A 27,965-nucleotide genomic window follows, 5' to 3' on the forward strand; every position below is an offset into this window, starting at 1 on the left:
GCTATTGAGCAATGCGAAAACTGCTGATAATACTGAGGGACCTTATATATGAATGCTTAGATAGGTGTCGTAGTCCCATAGGTAGATGGGGATCAGCTGAAGGTCAGCTGATGCGAGCTTGACTAACATGACCTGCCAGAACTAACGCTACGCTTGACTTCTTTTTCTCCTTGTAGCTGGAAATCAACTCACAGACAATTTGCGGGCTATATATATTTATTTTTTAATAATTACAGTCTTGCTCGCGAGAACTCCGGTCTGACACACGCAGGTTCTCATGTTATTTCCTTATCACTTCTCGCGTGTGTTTTGTTGTGAAACGTAGTTTGCGGACCAGACAGAGTTGTCGGCGATTCTTCCTATTGTGGAGTCATGCAGTGTGAAATCCCATGTCGCCGATCCATCGTGCAATGTGAACACAGCAGCAACTGAATGCTACCCCAGATAGTCACGCAGTGTGAAAACAACGGCGATCAAAAATGACCAAAAAACATACAGAAACAACTGTTCAGTCTTACCTGTGAAAGATAATACCCTGAGGTCTGTTTTTATTATTGTGCGACGGTTTGTAGATGCCCAAGCTGCCGACGAGTCAGGTATGTTATGATTTTCTTTAGCTCAGCTGCACGTGGATTGCGAGCTGTGTGTGTGTGGATTGGGCAAGGCTGAAAGGGCGGAACGAAAGTCTCAAAATTCAAATGAATCAAATAGAATCGACTCAGAAGAGATGTGAATGAATGCACGCATTTCACCTGATCCACAAATGCACATTTTAATTGCTACATGCCCAAATCATGATACTTTAAAAAAAACTATAACATTTGTATTCACAAATATGTCTCTATTTGAACAAAATGCTGCACATTAATGTAATTCTTAACTCTGCAGACACCGGTTGAAAAGCATTTGTTTCAGTGAAGTGACGCACATTTGCAAATTTTTCAAATCGTGTACACATTAATGAATTGCACTGGGCCTTGTTCGTTGGTAGTTGTATGTGTGGGGGACGTGAAATGCTGTAAACTGCGAAAATGAAGTCTCAAATTCCAAATGAACCGAACAAGATCGACTCGAACTAGACGTCAATTAATGCACGTGTGTCACCTGATCCACATATGCACGGATTATTTTTTGCATGAGCAATTTATGATATATTAATGCAGAACAGAACCTTTTTATTCACAAACATGTCTGTATTTGTACAAATTGCTGCACAATGGTTACCGGGGACACCGCATTATTTCGGCGCTCCTAAAGAGAATTAATTTGCATTTCCAATAAGCCTTTCTTGCTGTTTATGGTCAGATCAATGCAAATATCAACTCATATTTTTACGCAGCAAACACATAGAGTTGTAAATGAGAAAGGAGTTAATGTGCCTTCTAAAAATCTAAACAATTAAGACAGTAATATTTATACAATTTAAATTGACAATTTATATGCTTGATTTATCCCTTTTCATAAAAATGGTCTAAAGGTTGAAATGCTGTTGTATAAGAATTTTGTTTTTGTGAAAACCTGTATCTGAACTGTAAATCATGTAATTTTATGGCTCAGTACTATATGTTACCATAGACATTGTCCAACCTCACTCATACTGTGTTCATTTTACTTGTGCAGCTCTTAAAATGGGTCATAAATTGCCTTAAATGTATTTTTTTTAAGTCTGCAGAGACCCTGTAAATAGTGAAATAAAATTCCTTCCTTCATATTTGTGTATTGAAAATATTTTTTGATTGACATTTAAACTCCTATCTAATTTTCTATATTTAAAAAAAAAAAGTATTCTTTGACCTCCCCCTCATCGCATGTGAAAACTATGAAAAGCACTGAGCACGTCTTTCTCTGCCTCAGTGCCAGCCAAAGTGTGACGTGTCAAAGGATTAAAATCGATCTGTTTTTGGGGTGGAGGGTGGACAAATTGAACATGGGGTGGGAGAGGGGGCCTGGCTGAATATTTAATTACCATAGCCTAGGTAGGGTATCTTCTAGTTTTAGGGAAGTTCATGTTTGATTAAACATCCGTAAATAACCTTGACATCTAAGTATATTATAATATTTTACTTAGCTTGTTTTTGATTCAAGTTTTTGTCGTCTGTGTAAAAATTATTTCCATGGGTAGGCCTATATATTTTTGTAATAAAAATAAGCTTCTGTTTCATAAACTTGGTGCTGATAACAGCTTAACATTATTCAGCCTGCCTTTGGGGTCTTTGCATATATTCCAATATCATTATGCCTCAATTAGCTAGTTATAGATTAAGAGTTGTTGTTTTAGATGTGTGTTTAAGAATTTATGTTGTTAAACTAACATTCTGTTCCGTAAATGCATTGTCTGCTGGATTATTTAGCTACTTTTCAGTACACCACATTAAGTATACCACTTAGTACTGTAAGACTCTAAATGTTAAGCTGCAAATTAACATCTGACCACTCTTGTGGGTTTACTACTGTTACAATTAAAAATCTTAGAAGGGTAAAAACATGCCAGGCAGACACTGGTATGATGTAAGCAACACAGCAACAACAAATAATGGGTGTGTTAGATTTATAGTGTGCGAATAATCAAGCATTGACAATAATCAGTCATATTGGCGGCACTGAGGGGTCCCATGTAAAATTCTGCTCAGGGCCCCATAAAGGTTTGGGACAGCCCTATGCTAGTCTAGGCTAATAGAGTTCTTTCTTCTTTGATGTTTTTAGCTTTTTTTTTCAATCAGATTTTTTACTCTTTCCCTGGAATTACTCTTAAACTGTCTTGAACTCAGTATGATTAACGAGTCAATGTACTGCAGTCTTACACTGTACATATACACCATACATGTCAAATGAGGCAGTGTCAATAGAAACTCAAGGCAGTACAACCAGTGTTGGTTTATCTAATCAATGTTTTATATTTGTTCCCTCCCTTTGCCAACAATGTTGCCCGGTTTCATAAGGGCATTTTCTGAAGAGCAGTTGTTTCTTAGACTGGCTATACACATGCGTTTGCGGTGTCACAAAAAGGTGCAGCCTTTAGATTACTTTAGATCACTTTACATGCACATCAAAAACCTGATGTTTGCCTTTTGCTCTACTGAGGGAAGTTGTAAGAAAAAGAACATTTATCAAATTTGACAATATGGATGTATACTGATACATGCATCCATTTGAGCTTGCAAATTGAATTGCAAATGCATATTTATAATAGTTGTATGTTTATAATATGTCATTTATTTTACTGTATAATTTCCTTATATTTCCCCACACCTTGATTAAAATATTATATTTGAATAAAATATACTGAAAGTAGAATTTATAAAAGGGTGTGTTGTATTACATTATCATTTGTATTTTGGATTATTTCCTTCTTAATGAAACTTCATGTCATGATTTTTCATATTTTAAAGGCGTGACAACAATGCCAGTTAAGATCCCGAAAACAAATTAAAAAGGTAAATATCAATGTTTTTATTTTGTAAATAAAAATTCTAAGTAATTCTAATATGATTTGATATAATTTTATATTAATTTGAAATGCTTATTTCCTTATGTACATTTAGGATACATAAATGAGACATTCTGCTACAAATGCTTAATAAATAAGCTTTCAATAATACATTTTTAATTTGTATTTTATTTTATTTGTTTATTTTTTTAAAGGTTTTAATTGATATTTTTTATTAGCATCATGTTTATCTAAATCATGTCTGTATGAATGTAATTATTTTTACTGCAACTAAATAACAATCAGAAATGTCTTATATTGTTACCGTTTGGTGTCCCCTCAGTAAGACTCCTTTTTAATTTTAATTTAATTTTAGTTTGTTTTATTTTATTTTATTCTATTTTATTCTGCTATAAATACTGTAAAACTTTTTGATGACTAATGTTTCATTTTCGGCTGAACTAATTATTTCTCGAAAGGTCCACAAGGTCAACCATACTTGAAAAAATAGCTGAAGAAATACCCATAAATGGTTATGCAAGACATCACATTTCTTACAAGTCTAAAATCTTGATCAAGAAAAGGATCAGGATATGAGCGCTGCCAAATGAGGAATGGTCAGTTTGTTTTAATTCGTGAAAGCAGAGGTGATTCAGAAACTTGAGACACACCTGTGTACCTGCAAAGATGCTGAACGTCAGATTATCTGCATCACAGACAGGATGTTCAAACCTCACACGCAATCATATATGTGATCACTCAACATTTACTGGCATTTTGCTGCAAGCTTGATGGAAAATGTGATTATTTTGACACACTTAAGATCATATCCTACTTGAGAAATTCATATGTAGGTCTACAAAGTAACTCAGGACACTTAAGACTCTAGTTATTTACACAAGACCATTAGTCTTCATCTCATTCTCCATATCAGCTGCTGAATGGTTTGTTAATCATGCATTGTATATTTATTTTGCAGGTTTTAGGAGTGAATGATATTTTTACTAATCCTCATCACACATGTACACAGAAGCTGTAAATTAGTCACACCCTGCTATAAATATAATATTCATTAAATACATTTTAATAAACGTCTCATCAAACATCGTTTAGAGTGGCAGAGAAACTGCTGCTCTCACACACACACACACACACACACACATGCCATCACTGGACTTTTGTAATAGCAGGTTGACTTTTTTCTGTCACATACATCACAGAAAGCTGGCAGACCCTCCCTGCAGGGTGGGGAGAGAAATATGAATGAGAAATGATATAAAAGACGGTATGAAAAGAAATCCAACAGTACTGGAGCTCTACCTGTAGACCTCTCTCACCTCCCACCATGGAGTGGAGAACATCCACAGTCTGTATACTGCTTCTGGTGCTTACCGGGATTCAAGTTGATTCAAAGATGGGTAAGACTTAACTTTCAGTCAAAAAAAAACCTACTTGAAATGATTCTTGAGGGGTTTCATCTGTCTTGTTTATTTGATTTTATTCTTTAATACTCTAAAATCTTTGATGATAAATCTTTTATATTTGGAACTAATTATTTTCCTAGGTATTTTCCTAAGGTCCACAGAGTCAAACATGCCCATATTTGAATAAATACCCACAAATGTGTTTTTATTATTTTATTTTATTTTTTTATATTATTTAAAAAAATGTTTAAGTGTGTTAGCATTTGAGTATGAACATCAGTTATTAACTTAAAAAAAATAAAATGTTAAATTCACAGCTTTTTTAAAAATCATTATATGTTTCTTGAGGATTGTAACCTTGACCATGGCAACGTTGGTGCAAATAGCTTGATGATGTGGTTGGAAACAGCACTGGTATCAGCATCTGGAAAGAAAGAAAAAAGAACCAACTAGCTGATGACTGTTGTGGAGGTCATAGTTTCATCACCTGAACCTGATGCTATCAGTGCCATTGATGACTTGCCTTAGAAGTTACAAAATATTTTCAGTTGTGAAAAGTGACAAAGCTGATTTACTTCCCTTCATGGTGACTTGAAGTTCAGTTTGATCAACTTTGCATAAATTTGTGGATCGACTGTTTTAGTACAAATGTAAAAGTGACCAAATCAGGAATTATATGAGAATGTCATTTGAATTACTGAATTTGAATTGAGTTTGCAAACAGAGAGCATAATTGTAATTAAAGTTTAAGGACATATAATTCAAATCTAAACACAGTTATATAACTGCTGTAAGCATGGATTTTTAATAATACATTACATGTTTTACATGCATTATTTCAGTGATCAACATTTGAAATGCCACTTATAGAAATTTTTATTTAATTTATTTTTAATAAATGACATTTTAATTTATGGGCTGTGGTAGAAGAACAAAAATTCCCCAAATGCTTTAAATTATCTCAAAATTTTCCAAATTAAGTCAAACTTTTCCTTTTTTTTTTTTTGCAGTCTATACCAGTAACCATGTCAACAGCATCTGCAGCATGTGGGGAAACTTCCACTTCAAGACATTTGATGGAGACGTGTATCAGTTCCCAGGCACATGCGAGTATAACCTGGTGTCTGACTGCCAAAGCCTCATTCGCCAGTTCTCAGTTCACGTGAAGAGAACAGAACACAGCACTGGCCCAAACATCAGCAGGGTGTCGATTACCATCAATGACATTGGTGTTGAGTTGACAGAGAAACAGGTCGTAGTCAATGGAGAAAAGTAAGATTCTGGGAAACCCATCTGGCTGCTTATTTGCTCTCACAGCTTTAAAAGGCTTTAAAATGTATTCTGATTGGTCAATTTTTACATTGGAATCTTTTCTCTTGTTCAGAGTAACGCTGCCTGTGCACGTCGCAGGGATTCTTGTGGAAGAGAACACAATTTACACCAGACTCTATTCCAAAATGGGTATCACTGTCAAGTGGAATAAAAAGGATGCTGTTATGGTGAGGTTATCGGCTAGTGTGGCTCATCATGAACTCAAAATGACTCTTACAAAAGTACATATTTAACTACAGGTTTTTTACATGGATATCAGAATTATTTCAGGTACAAACCTAAAATACACTTAACTTGCTTAATTCCTTCCAAGATGGACAACAGTTCAGTAATTGAGTCAAATAAGCGATTCGTGGATAGAATCGGTACTAACAATATGAGTCATTTGTTAGTTCAGACTATACTACTATGTGCTCTGTATTTTTGATTCACTAAAAGAACCGGCTCGCATGAGTCATTTGTTGTCAATGCAATGTCAATCACCGTATTTTCCGTATGTCCCACCTGAATACCAACCTCACTGATGGGCGGGACTACTGTTAATAATTGAAACGGCGAAATACATGATAGACAGACCCAGTACTTTAAAATCACGTTGGAGATGGCGTTTTCTAGTCAGAGGTAGACAAAATGTTCAAGAACAGGTGTTTGGCTTTTATGGCTTTAAATTTGACGTTTATAATCTTTTTGAGAAGTTGAAGGAGCAGAATTTATTTATTGCACAAGTTTTTAATTGAGGTATAACTAGTTTACGCCACAGGAAACCAGTAGGAGACATTTCAAGGGAGTGACCGGACTGAATGATTTAGCATAAAAGAGGATGCTGTTATGGTGAGGTTATCGGCTAGTGTGGCTCATCATGAACTCAAAATGACTCTTACAAAAGTACATATTTAACTACAGGTTTTTAAAATGGATATCAGAATTATTTCAGATACAAACCTAAAATACACTTAACTTGCTTAATTCCTTCCAAGATGGACAACAGTTCAGTAATTGAGTCAGATAAGCGATTCGTGGATAGAATCGGTACTAACAATATGAGTCATTTGTTAGTTCAGACTATACTGCTATGTGCTATCGCTCTGTGTTTTTGATTCACTAAAAGAACCGGCTCGCATGAGTCATTTGTTGTCAATGCAATGTCAATCACCGTATTTTCCGTATGTCCCACCTGAATACCAACCTCACTGATGGGCGGGACTACTGTTAATAATTGAAACGGCGAAATACATGATAGACAGACCCAGTACTTTAAAATCACGTTGGAGATGGCGTTTTCTAGTCAGAGGTAGACAAAATGTTCAAGAACAGGTGTTTGGCTTTTATGGCTTTAAATTTGACGTTTATAATCTTTTTGAGAAGTTGAAGGAGCAGAATTTATTTATTGCACAAGTTTTTAATTGAGGTATAACTAGTTTACGCCACAGGAAACCAGTAGGAGACATTTCAAGGGAGTGACCGGACTGAATGATTTAGCATATTGTGCAAGACAAAGCAACATGTGAAGTGAAAATGCTATATAAGGCAATGTTCTGTTACACACTGAAATGTACAGTAGCTATATCCGTCCTTATGAACATGGTTGTTTCCAATACTGAATTTCAGTCTGCAAGTAATATTCACTGGTGTATACTGACAAAAATGAGGACCATGCAAAAACCATGGTATATATAGTATCATTTGGTACCATTGTATTATTACCATCATTGTACCATGGTACTGTTTCCAAGGGCTGGCATTGGCCTTTCCCCACAAGACTGAACACAAATGATGGCTATTCCATATTCCAGTGTTTTGCTTGCTCTGATCACATAACATTAATACTGACATAAAATCCAAATGGCCAAAAATATTGTCAAATGATCTAACAATGAAGTTCTATGTGGTCCTTTGTTAGGTGGAACTCGACTCCAAATATTCCAATCGCACTTGTGGGCTGTGTGGCGATTTCAATGGCGTCCCAGTTTATAGTGAGTTCATTGAATCAGGTAAGTCACTTTTACAGCCTGATTTCTTAGTCATTATTTGGCCAATTATGAACAGTATAAATGATTATTCCATCCTCATGGATTTCTAATTTGATGAATCTCCAAGAGTTTTAAGAATATCCAAGATCTCCAAGTGTCTTATTTATTGCAGGATGGAAGGTTGGCTATGCTGAGTTTGGTAATATGCACAGAGTTCCCAACCCAACACATGCCTGCAAAGATCCTTTTGAAACCGACGATGAGCAAAATGTGGTTAACAAATGTGAAAAATTTGTAAGTTACAGAAGAAAGTTGATCATTTCAAATTAAATTTGTTAGTCACTCCCTCTATGTCCCAACAGCAACTCAGAATTCCAGTATTGTTACCTAATATGAACCTTTGAGATTCAAGATATTTCATGTCCTTTTCACAACAGCAGGCAGATTGTGCAGACCTTTTGAAGGATGAAAAATGGTCTTCTTGTAGCAGGGTTTTGAACCGTGAGCCGTATATCAAGGCCTGTACAAATGATATTTGCTTACGTCAACCTGAAGATGAAGACACCAACACTTCTGCGCTCTGTGCGACGTTGTCTGAATATTCACGTCAGTGCTCTCACGCTGGAGGAACTCCGCCGTCCTGGAGAACGGCAAACTTCTGTGGTAAGTACCTTGATAATGGGATTCTTCTCTCTTGAGCTGTTCCTTTGTTTTTATTTCTTATTATAAGCAGATGTAAAGACTCTGTGTGTCTTGTATTCTCATGCAGCTGTGACATGCCCGTACAATATGGTACATTCTGAAAGCGGCTCCCCCTGTATGGACACATGCTCACACAAAGACACAAACACACTGTGTGAGGAACACAACATAGATGGCTGCTTCTGTCCGCCAGGTCAGTAACACTATTTATATAATATAAACCACTATTTATTAATATAAACTACTGTTCAAAAGTCTGGGGTGTTTTTTTTTTTAAGGAATCTTTTATTCAACAAGGATGCATTAAATTGATCAAAAGTGACAGTAAAGACATTTACTGTATGATGTTACAAAAGATTTATATTTTTGAAGAATCCTGAAAAGAGTAAGTAGCCCAACTGTTTTCAGCATTAACGATAATAAGACATTTTTCTTGAGTAAAGGATCATGGAAGACTGGAGTAATGGCTGCTAAAAATTCATCTTTGCCCCACATATATAAATTATGTTTAAAAAAATATTTATTATTTTAAATTGTAATAAGGTTTCACAATATTAGTGTTTTTTATGTAATTTTTGAAGAACCACATAAAGTTGATGATGCATTGTGTCTTCGTTATAGGAACTGTGTTTGATGACATCTCAAACACGGGCTGCATCCCAGCAGAAAAGTGTCAGTGCAAGCATGACCGCATCTACAGCACAGGAGAGATCCTACGCAAAGATGAGGAAGAATGGTATAAAACACATTTAACTCGGTTCTCTTATTCCAATTATGGATATGTATGGCACTTTTTTTTTTATCCCAGTGCATTCTGTCCCCTTTCATGTCTTTTACTACTTGTATAGAAGAAAAATATTTATATTCGTCAATATTACTATTAACTGCATATACCTGACAAAATGCTAAACTATGATGACATTGGATGTATGGGAAAAACTGCAATTTTATAAATATATAAAATCATCAGAACTGTGATTTATCTAGTTAGCATCTGAAGCTCATTGTTTTCAGCATCTGTTTGTAATTGTATTGTGTAATTAGTATATGTGCGGAGGGAAACTGGATCTGTACGAGTATTCCCGGCCCTGGCCTGTGCGCTGTAGAGGAAGGATCACACTTCACCACCTTTGACGGGAAAGAATTCACTTTCCATGGAGACTGTAAATATGTGCTCTCAAAAGTAAGAGTGTTTTAGTTACTAACTACACCTTATTTAACTGTTAAGACATGTTGGGGTTATTTTTGTATCCATGCTTTAGGAATATGTGAAATTCCTAATAAATGTCAACGTCTGCATTTCTTTTTGTAGGACTGTAAGGAGTCCAGGTTCATCATATTGGGTCAGATTGTTCCTTGTTTTACTCATCAAACTGATACCTGTTTAAAGTCTGTTGTGGTGCTTTTTAACAACGACATGAAAAATGTGCGTACACCTCTCTACTTCCACAATCTTGTATATTTGGCTTTTATAGCATACAAGTCTTTTTGACAGTTTGAGTGTTAATGAGATGTGCATATTACAGTACTGCTCAAAAGTTTAAGATCAGTAAGATTTTTTAAAATGTTTATGCTTACCAAGGCTGCATTTATTTGATTGAAAATACAATCAAAACAGCAATACTGTTAAATATTATTACAATTTAAAGCAACTATTTTTCTATTTTAATATATTTGAAAATGTGGTATATTCCTGTGATTGCAGTGTATGAAATTTTAGTCTTCAGTGTCACACTGTGCTCTTTCTTCTTCAGGCTCTGATTATTAAACCTGATGGGACGGTACAGCACAATGCAGACGTTACACTTCCTTACATGACAGGTGAGGGAGAAGAAGCTCTTTATTTATTTTCTGTGTTTTAGAGCCTATGTGCTAAAAATATATATGAAGTGTTTTTCAAACACTTTGACTGTTTTCTCTCAGCTGACTTCACAGTGTTCATGCCGTCATCGTTTCACATCATGCTTCAGACCAGCTTTGGGCTGCAGGTGCAAGTACAGCTGGTGCCTCTTATGCAGGTGTACATCACTGTGGACCAAAGCTTCCAGGGCAAGACTTGTGGTGAGACCTCTGTCTTAAAACGCATGATACAACATCTGAATTACAAAGTGAATCCATCATGATAGCCAATGATGTGTGATTTCTGTGTTTATGCAGGTATCTGTGGAAATTTTAACAAAGTGCTGTCAGATGATCTCAAGACCCCTCAGGGAGTGGTGGAGGGTACACCGGTTTCCTTCGCAAACGCCTGGAAGGCCCAGTCCAACTGCCCCGACCGTACTGAGAGAATGGACGACCCCTGTTCCTACAGTAGTGACAGCGGTGAGAGACTTTTTGATTCTGAAGTCAGGGTGGACAGTTTCAGTTTCATATTTTATTTGTTGTATACATCTACAGAAGGGTTTAGAAGTGCACAAATTAATTTTAACCAAACCTTAATCACAGGGCTGGGCAAAAAATTGAATGCGATTTTCATGCGAATCTCATCAGTAATCACTAATCATCATTCTGGTGATTAGTAGTAAATCTCCAGCATGTGCTTTCAGATGGAGCACCATGTACTACACAGAGCCGTAGATCACTGACAAGCTACACAAAATCGCGTTCAAAATCGCATGCGATTCATTGCCGATTTTGAATGCAATTTTGTGTAGCTTGTCAGTGAACTACGGCTCTGTGTTGTAAATGCCGCGCCATCTGAAAGCACGTGCTGGAGATTTACTACTAATCACCAGAAGCGGCTTTACTGACGATATGCGCATGAAAATCGCATTCGATTTTTTGCACAGCCCTACTTAATCAAAACTACATCAACAGCTGGCAGAATTCTTCTAATACTGTTGCATCAGCCAGTATTTATACATAAAAATAGTTGGTGCACATGTTTAATGCTAGTCTACATGGTATCTGTTCATTTATGCATTTTGTTGTTAAGTTTTGCTTAAAATACCATTGTGGACTCGAGTCACATGACTCGAGACTTGACTTGGACTCAAGTCTCAAATCTCTGAAGACTGAAGATCTGGAATCCATGGCAGCTTACACCGGCCTAGGCATGTCAAACAACCAATCACAGTTTGTTTCGTTCATCGTCACGTTTCTGGGCGTGGAAATGTCGACACAATAACAAACTGGTGCATAAAACTCTCGGACGTATTTTAAAGATTCTATGCCGCGAACTTTAAATATTTCACATACTTTTGAAAATCCAGTATTTAGTTGATCCTGATAAGCATTCGTCGTCACAGTTGTAAACATGACGGCTTTCTACTTTCGTGAGGGGATTTGGCATCACGGCATCTTTGTTTCCAGGCGGAACGTTAAAGAACGCGACACGCACGTCTATCGGAAATCCTGTATAATTCAACCAATCCGACGACGACTTCGAAACTCCTGAAGTGTTTCCACTTTTAGCCAACAGTCCGTGGGCGTGACTGAGGCTGAGACTACTCCCCTGGTAACCAGCCAATCACAACTCTATTTTTTGTTTTTAGAAGGTATATTCCTATATATGTATTCAAATGAAAATGGCAACATCGTTTTATAAAGTATATGCATTCATATGTGCTTCATTTTCACTGGAGGAAACCTGTGTTGTAATGTGGGGTGAACACAGCGAAAACTTAGATGGGGAAGGCTACAGTAGATGGGGAACCGATTGCTCCCCCATGATATTTTGTAAACTGTATTTATGACAGAACTGCACAGATGCGGATATTATAACAATCTATCGATAAACACACACCTTGTCCTCTTTTTCTCGCTCTGCGCCGCCGCAGCCTGCGGATTGAAAAAGAACGCGCTGAAAGACGGGCAGATCGAAGTCTGCCGCTGTTTTCACATGAAATTTAAAGGGGACTGAGGCGATCACGAATTCGTGTACAGTTTATGGAACTACACTGAACAAAATTATAAACGCAACACTTTTGTTTTTGCCCCCATTTTTCATGAGCTGAACTCAAAGATCTAAGACTTTTTCTATGTACACAAAAGGCCTATTTCTCTCATATATTGTTCACAAATCGGTCTAAATCTGTGTTAGTGAGCTCTTCTCCTTTGCCGAGATAATCCATCCACCTCACAAGTGTGGCCTATCAAGATACTGATTAGACAGCATGATTCTTGCACAGGTGTGCCATAGGCTGGCTACAATAAAAGGCCACTCTAAAATGTGCAGTTTTACTGTATTGGGGGGTCCGGCGGGGTCCGAAAACCAGTCAGTATCTGGTGTGACCATCATTTGCCTCACGCAGTGCAACACATCTCCTTCGCATAGAGTTGATCAGGTTGTTGATTGTGGTGCTAGTCTACATGGTATCTGTTCATTTATGCATTTTGTTGTTAAGTTTTGCTTAAAATACCATTGTGGACTCGAGTCACATGACTCGAGACTTGACTTGGACTCAAGTCTCAAATCTCTGAAGACTGAAGATCTGGAATCCATGGCAGCTTACACCGGCCTAGGCATGTCAAACAACCAATCACAGTTTGTTTCGTTCATCGTCACGTTTCTGGGCGTGGAAATGTCGACACAATAACAAACTGGTGCATAAAACTCTCGGACGTATTTTAAAGATTCTATGCCGCGAACTTTAAATATTTCACATACTTTTGAAAATCCAGTATTTAGTTGATCCTGATAAGCATTCGTCGTCACAGTTGTAAACATGACGGCTTTCTACTTTCGTGAGGGGATTTGGCATCACGGCATCTTTGTTTCCAGGCGGAACGTTAAAGAACGCGACACGCACGTCTATCGGAAATCCTGTATAATTCAACCAATCCGACGACGACTTCGAAACTCCTGAAGTGTTTCCACTTTTAGCCAACAGTCCGTGGGCGTGACTGAGGCTGAGACTACTCCCCTGGTAACCAGCCAATCACAACTCTATTTTTTGTTTTTAGAAGGTATATTCCTATATATGTATTCAAATGAAAATGGCAACATCGTTTTATAAAGTATATGCATTCATATGTGCTTCATTTTCACTGGAGGAAACCTGTGTTGTAATGTGGGGTGAACACAGCGAAAACTTAGATGGGGAAGGCTACAGTAGATGGGGAACCGATTGCTCCCCCATGATATTTTGTAAACTGTATTTATGACAGAACTGCACAGATGCGGATATTATAACAATCTATCGATAAACACACACCTTGTCCTCTTTTTCTCGCTCTGCGCCGCCGCAGCCTGCGGATTGAAAAAGAACGCGCTGAAAGACGGGCAGATCGAAGTCTGCCGCTGTTTTCACATGAAATTTAAAGGGGACTGAGGCGATCACGAATTCGTGTACAGTTTATGGAACTACACTGAACAAAATTATAAACGCAACACTTTTGTTTTTGCCCCCATTTTTCATGAGCTGAACTCAAAGATCTAAGACTTTTTCTATGTACACAAAAGGCCTATTTCTCTCATATATTGTTCACAAATCGGTCTAAATCTGTGTTAGTGAGCTCTTCTCCTTTGCCGAGATAATCCATCCACCTCACAAGTGTGGCCTATCAAGATACTGATTAGACAGCATGATTCTTGCACAGGTGTGCCATAGGCTGGCTACAATAAAAGGCCACTCTAAAATGTGCAGTTTTACTGTATTGGGGGGTCCGGCGGGGTCCGAAAACCAGTCAGTATCTGGTGTGACCATCATTTGCCTCACGCAGTGCAACACATCTCCTTCGCATAGAGTTGATCAGGTTGTTGATTGTGGCCTGTGGAATGTTGGTCCACTCCTCTTCAATGGCTGTGCGAAGTTGCTGGATATTGGCAGGAACTGGAACACGCTGTAATATACGCCGATCCAGAGCATCCCAAACATGCTCAATGGGTGACATGTCCGGTGAGTATGCTGGCCATGCAAGAAATGGGAAAGGGCAACAGCTCTGGTGGACATTCCTGCAGTCAGCATGACAATTGCACGCTCCCTCAAAACTTTCGACATCTGTGGCATTGTGCTGTGTGATAAAACTGCACATTTTAGAGTGGCCTTTTATTGTGGCCAGCCTAAGGCACACCTGTGCAAGAATCATGCTGTCTAATCAGCATCTTGATATGCCACACCTGTGAGGTGGATGGATTATCTCGGCAAAGGAGAAGTGCTCACTAACACAGATTTAGACAGATTTGTGAACAATATTTGAGAGAAATAGGCCTTTTGTGTACATAGAAAAAGTCTTAGATCTTTGAGTTCAGCTCATGAAAAATGGGGGCAAAAACAAAAGTGTTGCATTTATAATTTTGTTCAGTGTAATTGCAAAATTTTAATGGCCTAGCGACGCCTATGCTGGTTACTGAAGTGTATGATCACACTGGTATGATTAGCAGCTTTTGGCACTGAGCCAGAGAGGGGCTTGCCCAGTGAGCGCTTGTCAGTGTTTTCAACCACATAATGTTTCAGACATTTAAAATGCACATCATCACTATAAACCATTTATAATAGTAATAATAATAATAACAATATACTCCGATGTATATGGAAACGTAATTAACCTTTCAAACATAATTCGATTTTTTTTTCACATCAAACGCACATTGTATGTAGCCTACCTGTAAAGTTCACTTTATTTATCTTCTTGTTTACCAGCCACTCACTTCATGTCTTTCAGAAGAAATGGATGAATTCTCATGGTGTAAATCCGGCTACAACATGCTAGCGCATATAGCCCCTAAACTAAGCCATCAACTGTGATCATTGTGAATTTGTTTGAGCCACAAAATGCATTGACTTACATATATTTGAGAATCTGAATATCTACAGTTTTGGCGTGAGTAATTTTGCATGCCTCATTTGAACGGTGTGCTCGATATATTAACTCAAACCCTATTAGGATGATTAAAATATTAACATTTTATTCTGAATGAAGAATAACATAAAGACAGTGCAGTGTGATGATTATAACTATATCACTATAATGCGCTCCTTTCTGTGACAGCATGAAATTTGAATAATTTGCTGTTATCAACATTTGTTGAAGGAATAGCCTATAAGAACATAAAATAATATACTGTAGAGCTACAAGAAAACACATTTATTCATTCCTTCCGTCTATTAAATCCATTCACTGATGGTTTCTTATTTTTATTTAAGATTTGTAGCCTATATATTATAACTATTCTTATATATTTACTTTTCAGCTTCATTAAAGCTGTCTATTTTTGTAAACCTACGTCGGTAGGTGGCGATAAATGAGTGTCTGATTTACGTATTAGCACGTTATTAAATATTTGACTCAATTGATTCATAAAAATCACTGAATCATTTACAAATGAAACAGTGAACATGATAGAAATTGTTCATTCACTTAGGTCTACGATTTGTTCACAAACAATGATTCATTCCTCCACGAAACACCACTAATTATTATATCTTTATTATTATTATTATACTTAATTATACTTACTATAGACTATTAATGACTTGAAATTTACTGTAGTAATTAATACAGAGACACTAATTTGGGCAAACAGCACTAATGACTTGTTTAGGACTTGAAGCTTAAAGTTGAGGACTTGCAACTCATCTTGGACTTGCCTATCTTGACTCTGGACTTGAATGCAAAGACTCAAGACTTACTTGTGACTTGCAAAACAATGACTTGGTCCCACTTCTGCTTTTAGAACACTTTGCCGAGCACTGGTGTTCCGAGATGAAGGACAAGAAGAGCCTCTTTGCCAAATGTCACGCCACTGTCAATCCAGACAGCTACTACAAAGTATGATCTGAAACGGTTGCAGATTATAGATTATAGCATTTTCTTAATCTTTTGCAACTAAGCAACCCAGTATTCATTTTATATTATTTATATTGTATTATAGCATTTATGAATATTTTGAATTAGCTTTTATTTTTATAGTTTTATAGTTTTCTTTCAGTTTTGTGCTTTTGTTCATTTTTATTAAAATAAAAAATATTATATTTAGCTTCAAATCTATGACAAACTAAACGTTTCTAACTAAATCCCAGCTTCCACAACATGTCTATGTGCTTTCAGAGATGCAAATACTCCAGCTGTACCTGTGAGAAGAGTGAGGACTGTCTGTGTACGGTGTTCTCCTCATACTCCCGGGCCTGTGCGGCTAAAGGAATATTCCTCCAAGGCTGGCGAGAAATCGTGTGCGGTAAGATGGCTGAAAACGTAGATGGATGCATGATGGGAAAATTTCAGTGAACTAAACATCAAAAGTATTTTATTCTGCCTTTGGTCGAAAATCGTGTGATTAATTGTGACTTTGTTTTCCACATTAACAAAGAAATGCATAGAATTTTATACAGCGTACAATTTTTCCTTTGCACTATTCTTTTTTCTATTCTAAATTTTATTATAAAAATCTGTCAAATTTATTATAAAAATGTGATATTAAATACATTTGAAATTAATTCTAAAAGTTCCAGTTTTTATATCTTGGATTAAAAAATATTTAAATTAAATATTTTCCAGATAATATTTTATTTTAGTACAATGATAATGAGCCGATGCCAACTTCATGTCATTATAATATAATGCTTACCATTTTTCACACACTATGTAAGTACTGTATATAAAAATATATAGCTGGCTTTACATTTTAGGAAGGGCATCCTTTACAAGTGGGATCATCATATTTGGGTGTGTCAAAGAGCTAGAAAATCCCTCATCTAACCTAGAAGATTAAAAGAATGCTTATGTAATTTTGCTACATACATCTTTAAGACATAGTGCCTTTCAAACTGGTCCCTACAGAGAAGTATACAGAGAATTGCCCGGCCTCGCAGAACTACTCATATCAGCTGCAGAGCTGTCAGCGTACCTGTTTGTCTCTCGCCTCTGAGCGCCAAAGCTGCAGTGTCGACTTCGTGCCTGTTGATGGATGTGCATGTGCAGAAGGACTCTACCATGATGAGAATGGATTGTGTGTACCTATGGAAAAATGTCCATGTTACCACAACGGACAGAAAATTAATCCCGGCAAGTCTGTCACCATTAGGGATGAACACTGGTAAGTGAATGTTAATATAGGTATTAGTGCACTAGCTATACAAGAACTTTGATTTTAATAGAGTTTGATCTTATTTCTCTGTCTAGTGTTTGCATGAATGGAAAACTCCACTGTCGTTCCTGGAAAACCCAAACTCTGGGTATGAAAAATTACATTCATCTACTGCTTAGGTTAAATAAGTTTGCTTTTGGTTTACATAGGCTACCATCACTAGTACTGGGCTATCATGGCATCTGCAACCAAGGCATTATAGAGTTATCAAGTCAAATGTGATATTAAAATTAACTGGCTAACCAAGGTTTTGATAACCAACAACAGTGAATATTAAATAGTGGTCAATTAATATGGATTTTTAATGGCCAGCAGTGATATGTTAGAGAACAAGGTGGCCGAAGGCAAATATGTGACCCTGGAGCACAAAACCAGTCTTAAGTCGCTTGGGTATATTTTTAGCAATAGCCAAAAAAGATTTTTCTTTTATGCCAAAAATCATTAGGATATTAAGTAAAGATCATGGTCCATGAAGATATTTTGTAAATTTCCTACTGTAAATATATCAAAACTTCATTTTTGATTAGTAATATGCATTGCTAAGGACTTCATTTGGACAACTTTAAAGGCAATTTTCTCAGTATTTAGATTTTTTTGCACCCTCAGATTCCAGATACTCAAATAGTTGTATTTCAGCCAAATATTGTCCTATCCTAACAAACCATACATCAATGGAAGGCTTATTATTCAGCTTTCAGATGATGTATAAATCTCAATTTCAAAAATTTGACCCTTATGACTGGTTTTGTGGTCCAGGGTCACATATTGCTGCACAAGTTAGCTTACAGATAGTAAATAACGTCTCAGGTTACTTATGTAACCATGGTTCCCTGAGTAGGGAACGAGACACTGCGTCCTCTAGGGGTCGCTCACTATGAAGCCATAGAACCAACCAAACCTAATAGGTCCAGCATAGGACACTATAATGCAGGAAATTCCTCGGTCAGGTGGAGAGATGGTGGTTACGGGGAAATTAGGAAGGTGAAGATAAGGGCAGATGTAAGACCCCCGAAGGAAATGAATAGATACTGAGGTATCACTCTGATCCGGACAAAAGCGCTGACTCCCTGTCTGGATGACATCCCTTAGGTCTTTTACTTACCTTCCTTTGACCCGCGATTCTTCCTTCCCCTACCCGCGGGCGGGGGAGGTCTCGCGACGTCACTTTCTTCACACGCTTCTTGCCGTGGCGCGATCCATAATTTCCAAAAGCTCATCATACGCAGGACAGGAGGATTGGGAAGGCTCAGCCTCAGCTTCTTTGCCCTCCTCAGACATCCCAGCAGAGCACTGGCCCCTGAATCAGACAATGTTAATGAAATAACATCATCCTCCAGCGGCTCACTCTCGTGCACAGCCGACGATCACGAAAGGGAAACCCCCTCGGAGGCATCGCGTGCGTGCTCTTCGCCCAAACAAATAACGCATAGATCGTGTGTCATCAGATGTCAAACAACGTCAACACTGATGCACACATCCTTAAACGCTTTGCTAGTGCTCGCCATAATGAGATCAAAATTTATCGTACATAATAAATACTAATTTAACAATTATAGTTTATTTTATATAATATAATATAATACAAAATAGTAATATGAAAGTACACCCTTCTCTGCGAAATTGCTCAACATCTGTTGTAAACAGTCTTTAAATATGGTTTCTGATATAAAAAGTACATGAATGATGCAGCATCTGCGTCTGGTATCTTTTGCAGGATGTTCCTCTCCGAAGGTTTTCTTCAACTGCAGTACAGCAGCCCCAGATGAACATGGATTGGAGTGTGCAAAGACTTGTTTGCAACAGGAAGTTGACTGTGTGAGTGTGCAGATTCCAACTCTCTTTTTCTTTACCAAAGTCTATCACTTGGGTTTGATTTGCTGATGGTGTTATTAGTGTGGATAACAGCATTTTGCTTGTACATAATGTTTTCTTCCCTTCTTTCCAGTTCTCACTGGACTGTCAGTCTGGCTGCCAGTGTCCTTCAGGTCTATTGGATGATGCCAGAGGATACTGTGTTAAACCAGATAACTGCCCGTGTAAACATGATGGACAGTTTTATGCACCAGGATCTAAGATAACCATAGATTGCAATAAATGGTCTGTAAAACCCTTGTTATTTTAGTATCATTAATATACTATTGCAGTTTTTATATTTTCCATTTTAATTTTATAGTATTAGTAATTTTGTGTTTGTCATTTTTTTAACTACTTTAAAAAAAATATATCGTTTTTATTCATTTTTATTTCAGTTTTAGTTGTTTTTTAGTACTTCAAGTTAAACTGTGCACATTATAAATGTTGCAACTAGCTTAAATAAAATAAGTTAATAAAAAAAAAATTTATATTGACTTTTTTAGTTCAGGTAATGTTTTTTTTATTTCAAGTAATGAAAATGTTTTTTGATTTATTTTTTGTTAACAATAATAACCCAGTGTAAAACAACAGCCATTACCATTGCCACATTAAAGTTACATTACTATAAAACATCTCAGGTTACTTATACAACCATGGTTCCCTGAGTAGGGAACGAGACACTGCGTCCTCTAGGGGTCGCTATGGGGAATGCCTCGTCGTGACCCGTGTCTGAAGCATACATTGAAAAAACACCAACAACACGTTGGCCGGTGACAGCCATGACGTCACTACAGGTGCGACTATAGTATAAATAGGCACCGGGAGAACACATCATCCACTTCTTCGTCTGAAGCTTGCGTCCGCAGCATGGCAAGAAACCTAGAGGATGCAGTGTCTCGTTCCCTACTCAGGGAACCATGGTTACATAAGTAACCTGAGACGTTCCCTTTCATGGGAACTTCGAACTGCATCCTCTAGGGGTCGCTATGGGGAACGGTATACCCACGCCACCATGCTGAGGGGAGTGCATGCCAGAAACCATGGCGAGCACTAAGTACCAACTCTACCATATTGCCATGGGAGTTACCCCCGGGACGTTAGACGGCTGTCAGTGACATTATTCCCTACGGCCAAAGGCCTAGGCTACATACCTAAATAAACTTACCTGTTAGAGCCAGAACTCCTGGACCCGGGGTAAAGCTCAAGGCTTGGAATCAGGAATAGATTCCTTTAAGGGAATACGACCAAGAGCCAAGAATCATATCAAGTCTTGGCCTGTCACACAGGGGCTACCGCACACTCTGCATATGCTAAAGGAACTGTCTCAACAGACCCCTAGTAGCAACACCCTGTTAAAGTAGGTATCCAGAGGATACATAAATGGAGTGGTGCCCAAGGCGGAACCGGGGTTTTAAACCACTCAGAAAGAGCACGAGGCTGCTGCGCGTAGCTCTTACCATACAGGATTTTAGAAAAGAACGCAGAGTACTAGAGTGCGAACTTACCACAGTGTGGATTTTAGAAAGTGTACAAAGACTTCACGTGCACACTTACCATAACATGGATTTGAAAAATACCATTCTAAGGGGTTCTCATGGCACTCTGAAAAAGCAGCCCATAGATGGAAATGGTGCATCCCAAAACGCTATGTTTGAGAAGTCATCAACTCGATCTAAGGCTTATAATGCTGGAGTGGCTAGCAGTAAATCTGTAGCTGAGGGAGCAAACTTCCAGCTCTCAATAGAGAGGGAGCTCGACCTACAGCCTGTTCCAATGGTGGAACAGCTAGCAATAATTTACTTAGCTGTGGGAGCAACACACCCAGTTCTCAGTCGAGAAGGGGGCTCGACCTACAGCATGTTTCAATGCTGGAACTGCTAGCAGTAATTTACCTTAGCTGAGGGAGCACAAACCCAGCTCTCAGTGAGAGGGGGGGCACGACCTACAGCGTGATTGTTAGAATCAGAAGGGTAAGTGTACTGCAAGCTAGCCAAAAAACTCAGCGCATCAGAGAGGCAGAGGAAGGGCCTAGCTCGCCTGATGCTGCTGGTTCCAGGTGCTCTGAGAAAAACAGAGAACTCAACTCTCACATGAGAGGAGAAGTCCGAATTCAGAAGGAGCATCGTGCTCATAGGTAACCCTTTTATAAAAGGGGAGCACTGCTCAGCACTACCACAAGAACCTCCCATGGAGCGAGGAATCCAACTCTTCAGAGAGAATTAAATGCTCGAAGGAAAGCACCATGCTCACAATAACCCTTAATGGTGAGGGGAGTGATGCTTCCAGAGTGTGTCGACAGAGACACACTAGTTGAGTGGAACCCAAGGTACCGGGGTCTGAACCAACTCAGAAAAAGGGAACGAGGCTAATAACGCGTAACCCTTACCATACAGGATTTCAGAAAAGTGGGCAAAGCATAACATGCACACTTACCACTTATGTGGATTTTTAGAAAGTGCGCAAAGCTTATATGTGTGCACTTACCATAGTATGGATTCAAGAGTTTTCCAAGCATCTGCTCACAGATATACAACTAACTCTAAGGTGAGGGGAGCACTGCCTGAGACAGCATTACACAAGAAGGTTCTCGCAAATGCCACCTATACTTCCCGCTCGATGCCTCAGCAAGAGGGTATGTCCTGGTGATCGGGAGGCCCCTCAGGACGACCTAGATACGGTAGACCAGACAGGGCAGCCTGAAAGCATAAGCCCAGCCCGGACGTCCAGGAAATTTTTGCAGTGCCGTGCCGGGGGCCTAATGATCAAGAAGGCTCCAGCAGAAGCCTGTGACCTGGCCGCATAATCCAGGAAGTATGAAGCCGAAACCAGACTTATCGTACCGTCTGGACATATATCGACGAGTGAAATAAACACTGCACTCAGCTACCTCATCAGGAGAAAGGCCCTGGCCTTCATCCAGGTCTTTTTTAGCAGGTCAGCCTGATATGCTTGGAGCATCACCATCATGTACAATGAAGCGACAGCCCGACCTGCTGCTGCGTATGCCCTGGCATTAGAGCGAGATGTCAAGGAGGGAGTCTTAAAAGAGGACGTCTCACCCATAGAGATATAGCTTGGCAGCGTCTCTCTATAGGGGCATCTTCTCATAACCGCTTTTGCGCATCACCTCGATGTTGGCATAACTCGTATGCTGGAATCGATGGATGCGTGAGGAAAAAATGGCCTCTTCCATTCCTTCTCAATCTCTGCATGGAAAACAGGAAGAAAGGAAGGCTCACCTGAGCTGGAGGGTTATGGCCAGAAAAAAAACGTTCATCAAGATGACCTCGCGACGTCCCTTTCTTCGCCCTCTTCACGGCAAGTAAAGCCTCGCCGTGGCGCGATCCATAACTTCCAAAAGCTCATCATACGCAGGGCAGTAGGATTGGGAAGGCTCAGCCTCAGCTTCTTTGGCCTCCTCAGACATTTCCTGCTTTTGCTGGACCGAACTCAGCAGAGCACTGGCCCCTGGATCAGACAATGTTAATGAAATAACATCATCCTCCAGTGGCTCACTCTCGTCCACAGCCGACGATCGCGAGAGGGAAAACCCCTCTTCAAACTCATCGGCCAGATCCACCTGCGATCCCCACGAGCTCATTCTCCTCTGTGCCTCAGCAGCGGCGGGTCCTGAATCGCGGGAAGCAGATGGCTGCCCCTCTTTCCTCGAAAAGAGAGGCAAACGAGAGTGGAGCATTTTCATTGGAAAAACACTAGGGATGCACCGATATGAAAATTTTGGCCGATACCGATAACCGATTATTCTTTATTTTTGAAAGCCGATAACCGATATGTTGGCCGATAAATCTATATCCAAATTGTTATATACTTTTTGAGAGCCTGATTACAAAAAAGGTCTCATCATTAAAAGCCACATCCCAAACACTTCAACATAAGCAGCCTAGTTTGAACGGTGTACGTTTAAAAAATATTTTTACTCTCCCATTACCAAATTTAGTCATAAAAAAGCCTTACAAATAAATAAAATTATGCATAAATAATGCAAACAAGTCACTGGACATCATTACACATGTAAAGAATCAAAATGAATGCGCCACAGATCAATAAAACGGAATAGCCTCTGCACGGACAATAATTAAATGATTTTAATTACTAAACCATATTGTTGATGAAAATAATAAGAGAAAAATACAAGTGGTTGTTGTTATTAATAATATATCAATGATTTTGAAAAAGTAACAAATTAATACCACTGTTTTAAATAGCAGCCATTGAGCTGCAGCTCAAGCTGAAGCTGAAGAGCTGAATGAACACGGTAAACTGAAGCGTTTTGCTGGCAGCTTATTTAACTCAAGGAAATGCATCCTGAGATTAATATTAATACAACATAAACATAATATTACAACTTATATATGTACAAAATGACGCAGTTATTGCATGCTATAGTCAGAATGTGTGATCCTGTTGTGGATGCGCTCTTCCCATAACAACGCGCTGAAACACAGCAACTAAACCCAAAGAATGCACAACGTTTTATTATAATAATGTTCTCATTAGAATGTTATATACACGACATTCCCAATCATAGTTATTAATGTTGTGCACTGCTGTTTGAGCTGCGTGCGCTGAGCTAAAGACGATCACCGGTAAACTGAAGCGCTCTTTTAACTTAACCAAACGCATTCTATATGAGATAAATCAGATATACATCAAATAAACACAATATTACAACGTACAATTGCACAAAAGGCTGCAAACGAACAGCGCACATCTGATCCATTCCTTCTCAATCTCTGCATGGAAAACAGGAAGAAAGGAAGGCTCACCTGAGCTGGAGGGTTATGGCCAGAAAAAAAACGTTCATCAAGATGACCTCGCGACGTCCCTTTCTTCGCCCTCTTCACGGCAAGTAAAGCCTCGCCGTGGCGCGATCCATAACTTCCAAAAGCTCATCATACGCAGGGCAGTAGGATTGGGAAGGCTCAGCCTCAGCTTCTTTGGCCTCCTCAGACATTTCCTGCTTTTGCTGGACCGAACTCAGCAGAGCACTGGCCCCTGGATCAGACAATGTTAATGAAATAACATCATCCTCCAGTGGCTATGGGCCGATACCGATATGGTGGCCGATATATCGTGCATCCCTAAAAAACACTCGCAGTGCACGCCGATTGCCCCCTCGGAAATATTGCGTGCGTGCTCTTCGCCCAAACAAATAACGCATAGATTGTGTGTGTCATCAGATGTTAAACAGCGACAACACGGATGCACACATCCTCTAAACACTTTGCTAGTGCTCGTCATAATTATATGAATAGAGATCGCTCTTACTACAGAAATGCACGCTTCTAACAAAACAGTCAATGAAGACGAAGAAGAGGATGATGTGTTCTCCCGGTGCCTATTTGTACTATAGTCGTGTTGTTGGTGTTTTTTCAATGTATGCTTCAGCCACGGGCCACAACGAGGCGTTCCCCATAGCGACCCCTAGAGGATGCAGTTCGAAGTTCCCATGAAAGGGAACCCCTAAGTAATGAGGAAATACAACCTGGCCTTTAATGATCAATAGCATAATACTGTAGAACCACAGAAGATTTGAGTCTACTTCTATATTTACAGTACTTGCCGACGGGGAAATTGGAAATGTACACATTATAAGTGTCCAGGAATATGCACCATATATGGCAGCGGACATTATAGAACTTTCGATCAGCAAACATTCGGCTTCAGGGGAGACTGCAGTTATATTGCTGCTCAGGTATGTGCATTTTGACAGAGGCTTTATTTAAATAAAATTACAAATAAAGCTCTTCCTTCAGGAGGCAACAAGTCGCATTCTCTTGTTTTGCAGAACAAGTGTGGAAATAAAACTGGCACATTTCATGTGATCACTGAGAATATGCCTTGTGGAACAACAGGAACCACATGTTCAAAGGCTGTCAAGATACTTTTGGGGGTAAGGCCACAGGCGCAGGTCTCATGCTATGTAGTTTTATATTTAGCAAAGCATTCAGTACTATGGTACATTCAGAGAAAAATATTTTTTTTTAAGGGTCATGAAATACTAAAGCAAGCTGTTCGGCATGTTAATGTTATTTTTACGTGTGGTATAAGACAATAATAGTGCATGCAATTGTAGCGAATTTAGCTCACAACAGGAAATATGAATAATTAACCATAACTAATTATGATTTTTACATTTAAAAGGCCAATGAAGGATTTTCCCCTCATCTTCTTCAACATTTGAAAGCAATATAGAGTCAAAGTCAGTCACTGGATTGCAATGTTTGCTATTGTTTTTTTTACTTATCTCTCACTCAGAGGACTTTACTGCTGCTTTCTGATGGGACTGTAACAGCCACTGACACTGGAAGTGGTCCAGAGATCAAGTATACTGAGAGAACCGTTGGGATGTACCTTGTCATTGATGCTAACATCGGACTGACAGTTTTGTGGGACCACAAAACCACCATCCGCATCATTCTGCAACCTCAGCACATGGTGAGTTGAAGTCATGAATAATGATCTGCAGTTTTTTCATGTTTTGAACGGACACTTCCAGACAATTTACAACAGTCCCTGAATTTGATTTATTTGTAGCGTAACATCGGTGCTTTGTTGTTTTTTCAAAGGAAGACGTTTGTGGCCTGTGTGGAAATTTCAATGGAAATGCAAAAGATGACTTTACCACTCAGGGACATTTGCCAACTACAAATATAATGGAGTTTGTGGACAGCTGGAAAGTGTCAAGTAATTGCCCGGATGCAAAACCAGACTTTAATCCATGCTTTGAGACCCCCAATCGAGAGACATGGGCAAAAATACAATGTAGCATCATCAAGGATATCAAGGGACCATTCAAAGACTGCCATAACAAGGTACAGTTGCAAAGACTTTTGAGTCAATAAATGGAGTTATGGAGTTATTGACTATAATGTGGTATACAAGAAACCTACCTATTTTTTAAGGATGGGAATGCTTGTTCCCACAGGTGGATCAAAACCCATTTTATGAGAACTGTGTGAAGGACTCGTGTGCATGTGACACAGGTGGAGATTGTGAGTGCTTCTGTACAGCTGTTGCAGCTTATGCTCAAGCCTGCAATGAGGCAGGTGTTTGTGTGAACTGGAGAACACCTGAGATCTGTCGTAAGCATCTTTAATTCTAGTGCGCAACTTATTCTGTAATCTTTAAATGTGATTTTCATGCAGATTCTGAATCATCAGCTAGTGTTTTCACAAAAAAAAGATAATGTGAATGAATTGATTGCCTGATCGTTGCTTTAAATGATTTCTTTCTTTCAACAATTTATTGCAGTTTTCTTGTATTTCATTTAGTTCAAATGTACATGTTCATACTTATATCCATGTTTCCATATCAGCTGTGTACTGTGACTACTACAATAATGGAACAGATGATTGCACATGGCATTACAGTCCTTGTCATACACCTTGCTACAAAACCTGTCTCAACCCTAATACCTGCAATAACAGTTTACCCAACCTGGAAGGTGAGTTGTCATTCGGTGCACACTAGTTTGCATGTTTGAAGACTGAGTATGCATACTGGATATTTCTTGACCTTATATTTAGTGCTAAACTGGGATTAGAAATGGTTCAAGGAACAAAAACATTAATGAACAACATTTTTTGGTGGAAAGTACTATAATAATTTTACAACAATATAACAAAAACATTTTCTATTTAATTTCTGGTAACTAGTTAAGAATATTTTAAGAATGTAAACTTAAGTAATTATACCAATATCTATCTCTGTCTCTCGCACTTCTCTTTCTTAAACACTTTCTAGTTCCAAAACATGAAGACGATGGCATCATCTATCGGCCCAACCCTAGTAGACATTTAATTGATAAACAGATACAGACAGATGGTTGACCACAGTATATAAGTGTGAAGTGTACGTTTTAGAACTTAGTAATATAACGAGTGTTTGAGGGAAATTTGGCCCTTCTTGGTCATAATTTTAGTACAATATGTATTTATTTATTTACTTATTTATTTATTGCAGGATGCTATCCAAAATGTCCTGAGGATAAGCCAATTTTTGATGAGAAAAATCAGATCTGTGTGGAGGAATGCCCAGCGATAACAACACCAACATCTACCCCTATACCAACAACTACCACAAAGTCTACTACTACAATAGCACCAACACCAGAATCAACCACATCATCTACCACTGTACCAACAACTACCACGAAGCCTACTACAACAACACCAACACCAGAACCTACCATATCATCTAGCCCT

At 38.6% G+C, this 27,965-nt stretch overlaps 1 protein-coding gene across 1 annotated transcript; it reads left to right on the forward strand.

The window, feature by feature from the left end:
* Nucleotides 1–4,772: 4,772 nt before the first annotated feature.
* LOC107564614 (mucin-2-like) lies at nt 4,773–27,961 on the forward strand. Its single transcript, XM_016249742.1, has 22 exons — nt 4,773–4,845; nt 5,862–6,123; nt 6,236–6,350; nt 8,084–8,174; nt 8,326–8,447; nt 8,591–8,816; nt 8,923–9,048; nt 9,477–9,591; nt 9,900–10,038; nt 10,168–10,281; nt 10,610–10,676; nt 10,779–10,916; nt 11,013–11,177; nt 16,474–16,568; nt 16,848–16,974; nt 17,577–17,832; nt 19,829–19,919; nt 26,017–26,196; nt 26,328–26,573; nt 26,687–26,843; nt 27,077–27,205; nt 27,777–27,961. The coding sequence occupies exons 1-22, from the start codon at nt 4,773–4,775 to the stop codon at nt 27,959–27,961; spliced, it is 3,219 nt and encodes a 1,072-aa protein (XP_016105228.1).
* The last annotated feature ends 4 nt before the right edge of the window (nt 27,962–27,965 follow it).

The sequence above is a fragment of the Sinocyclocheilus grahami genome, unplaced genomic scaffold, assembly GCF_001515645.1.
Source record: "Sinocyclocheilus grahami isolate Dianchi unplaced genomic scaffold, SAMN03320097.WGS_v1.1 scaffold950.1, whole genome shotgun sequence".
NCBI classification, from domain to species: Eukaryota; Metazoa; Chordata; class Actinopteri; order Cypriniformes; family Cyprinidae; genus Sinocyclocheilus; species Sinocyclocheilus grahami.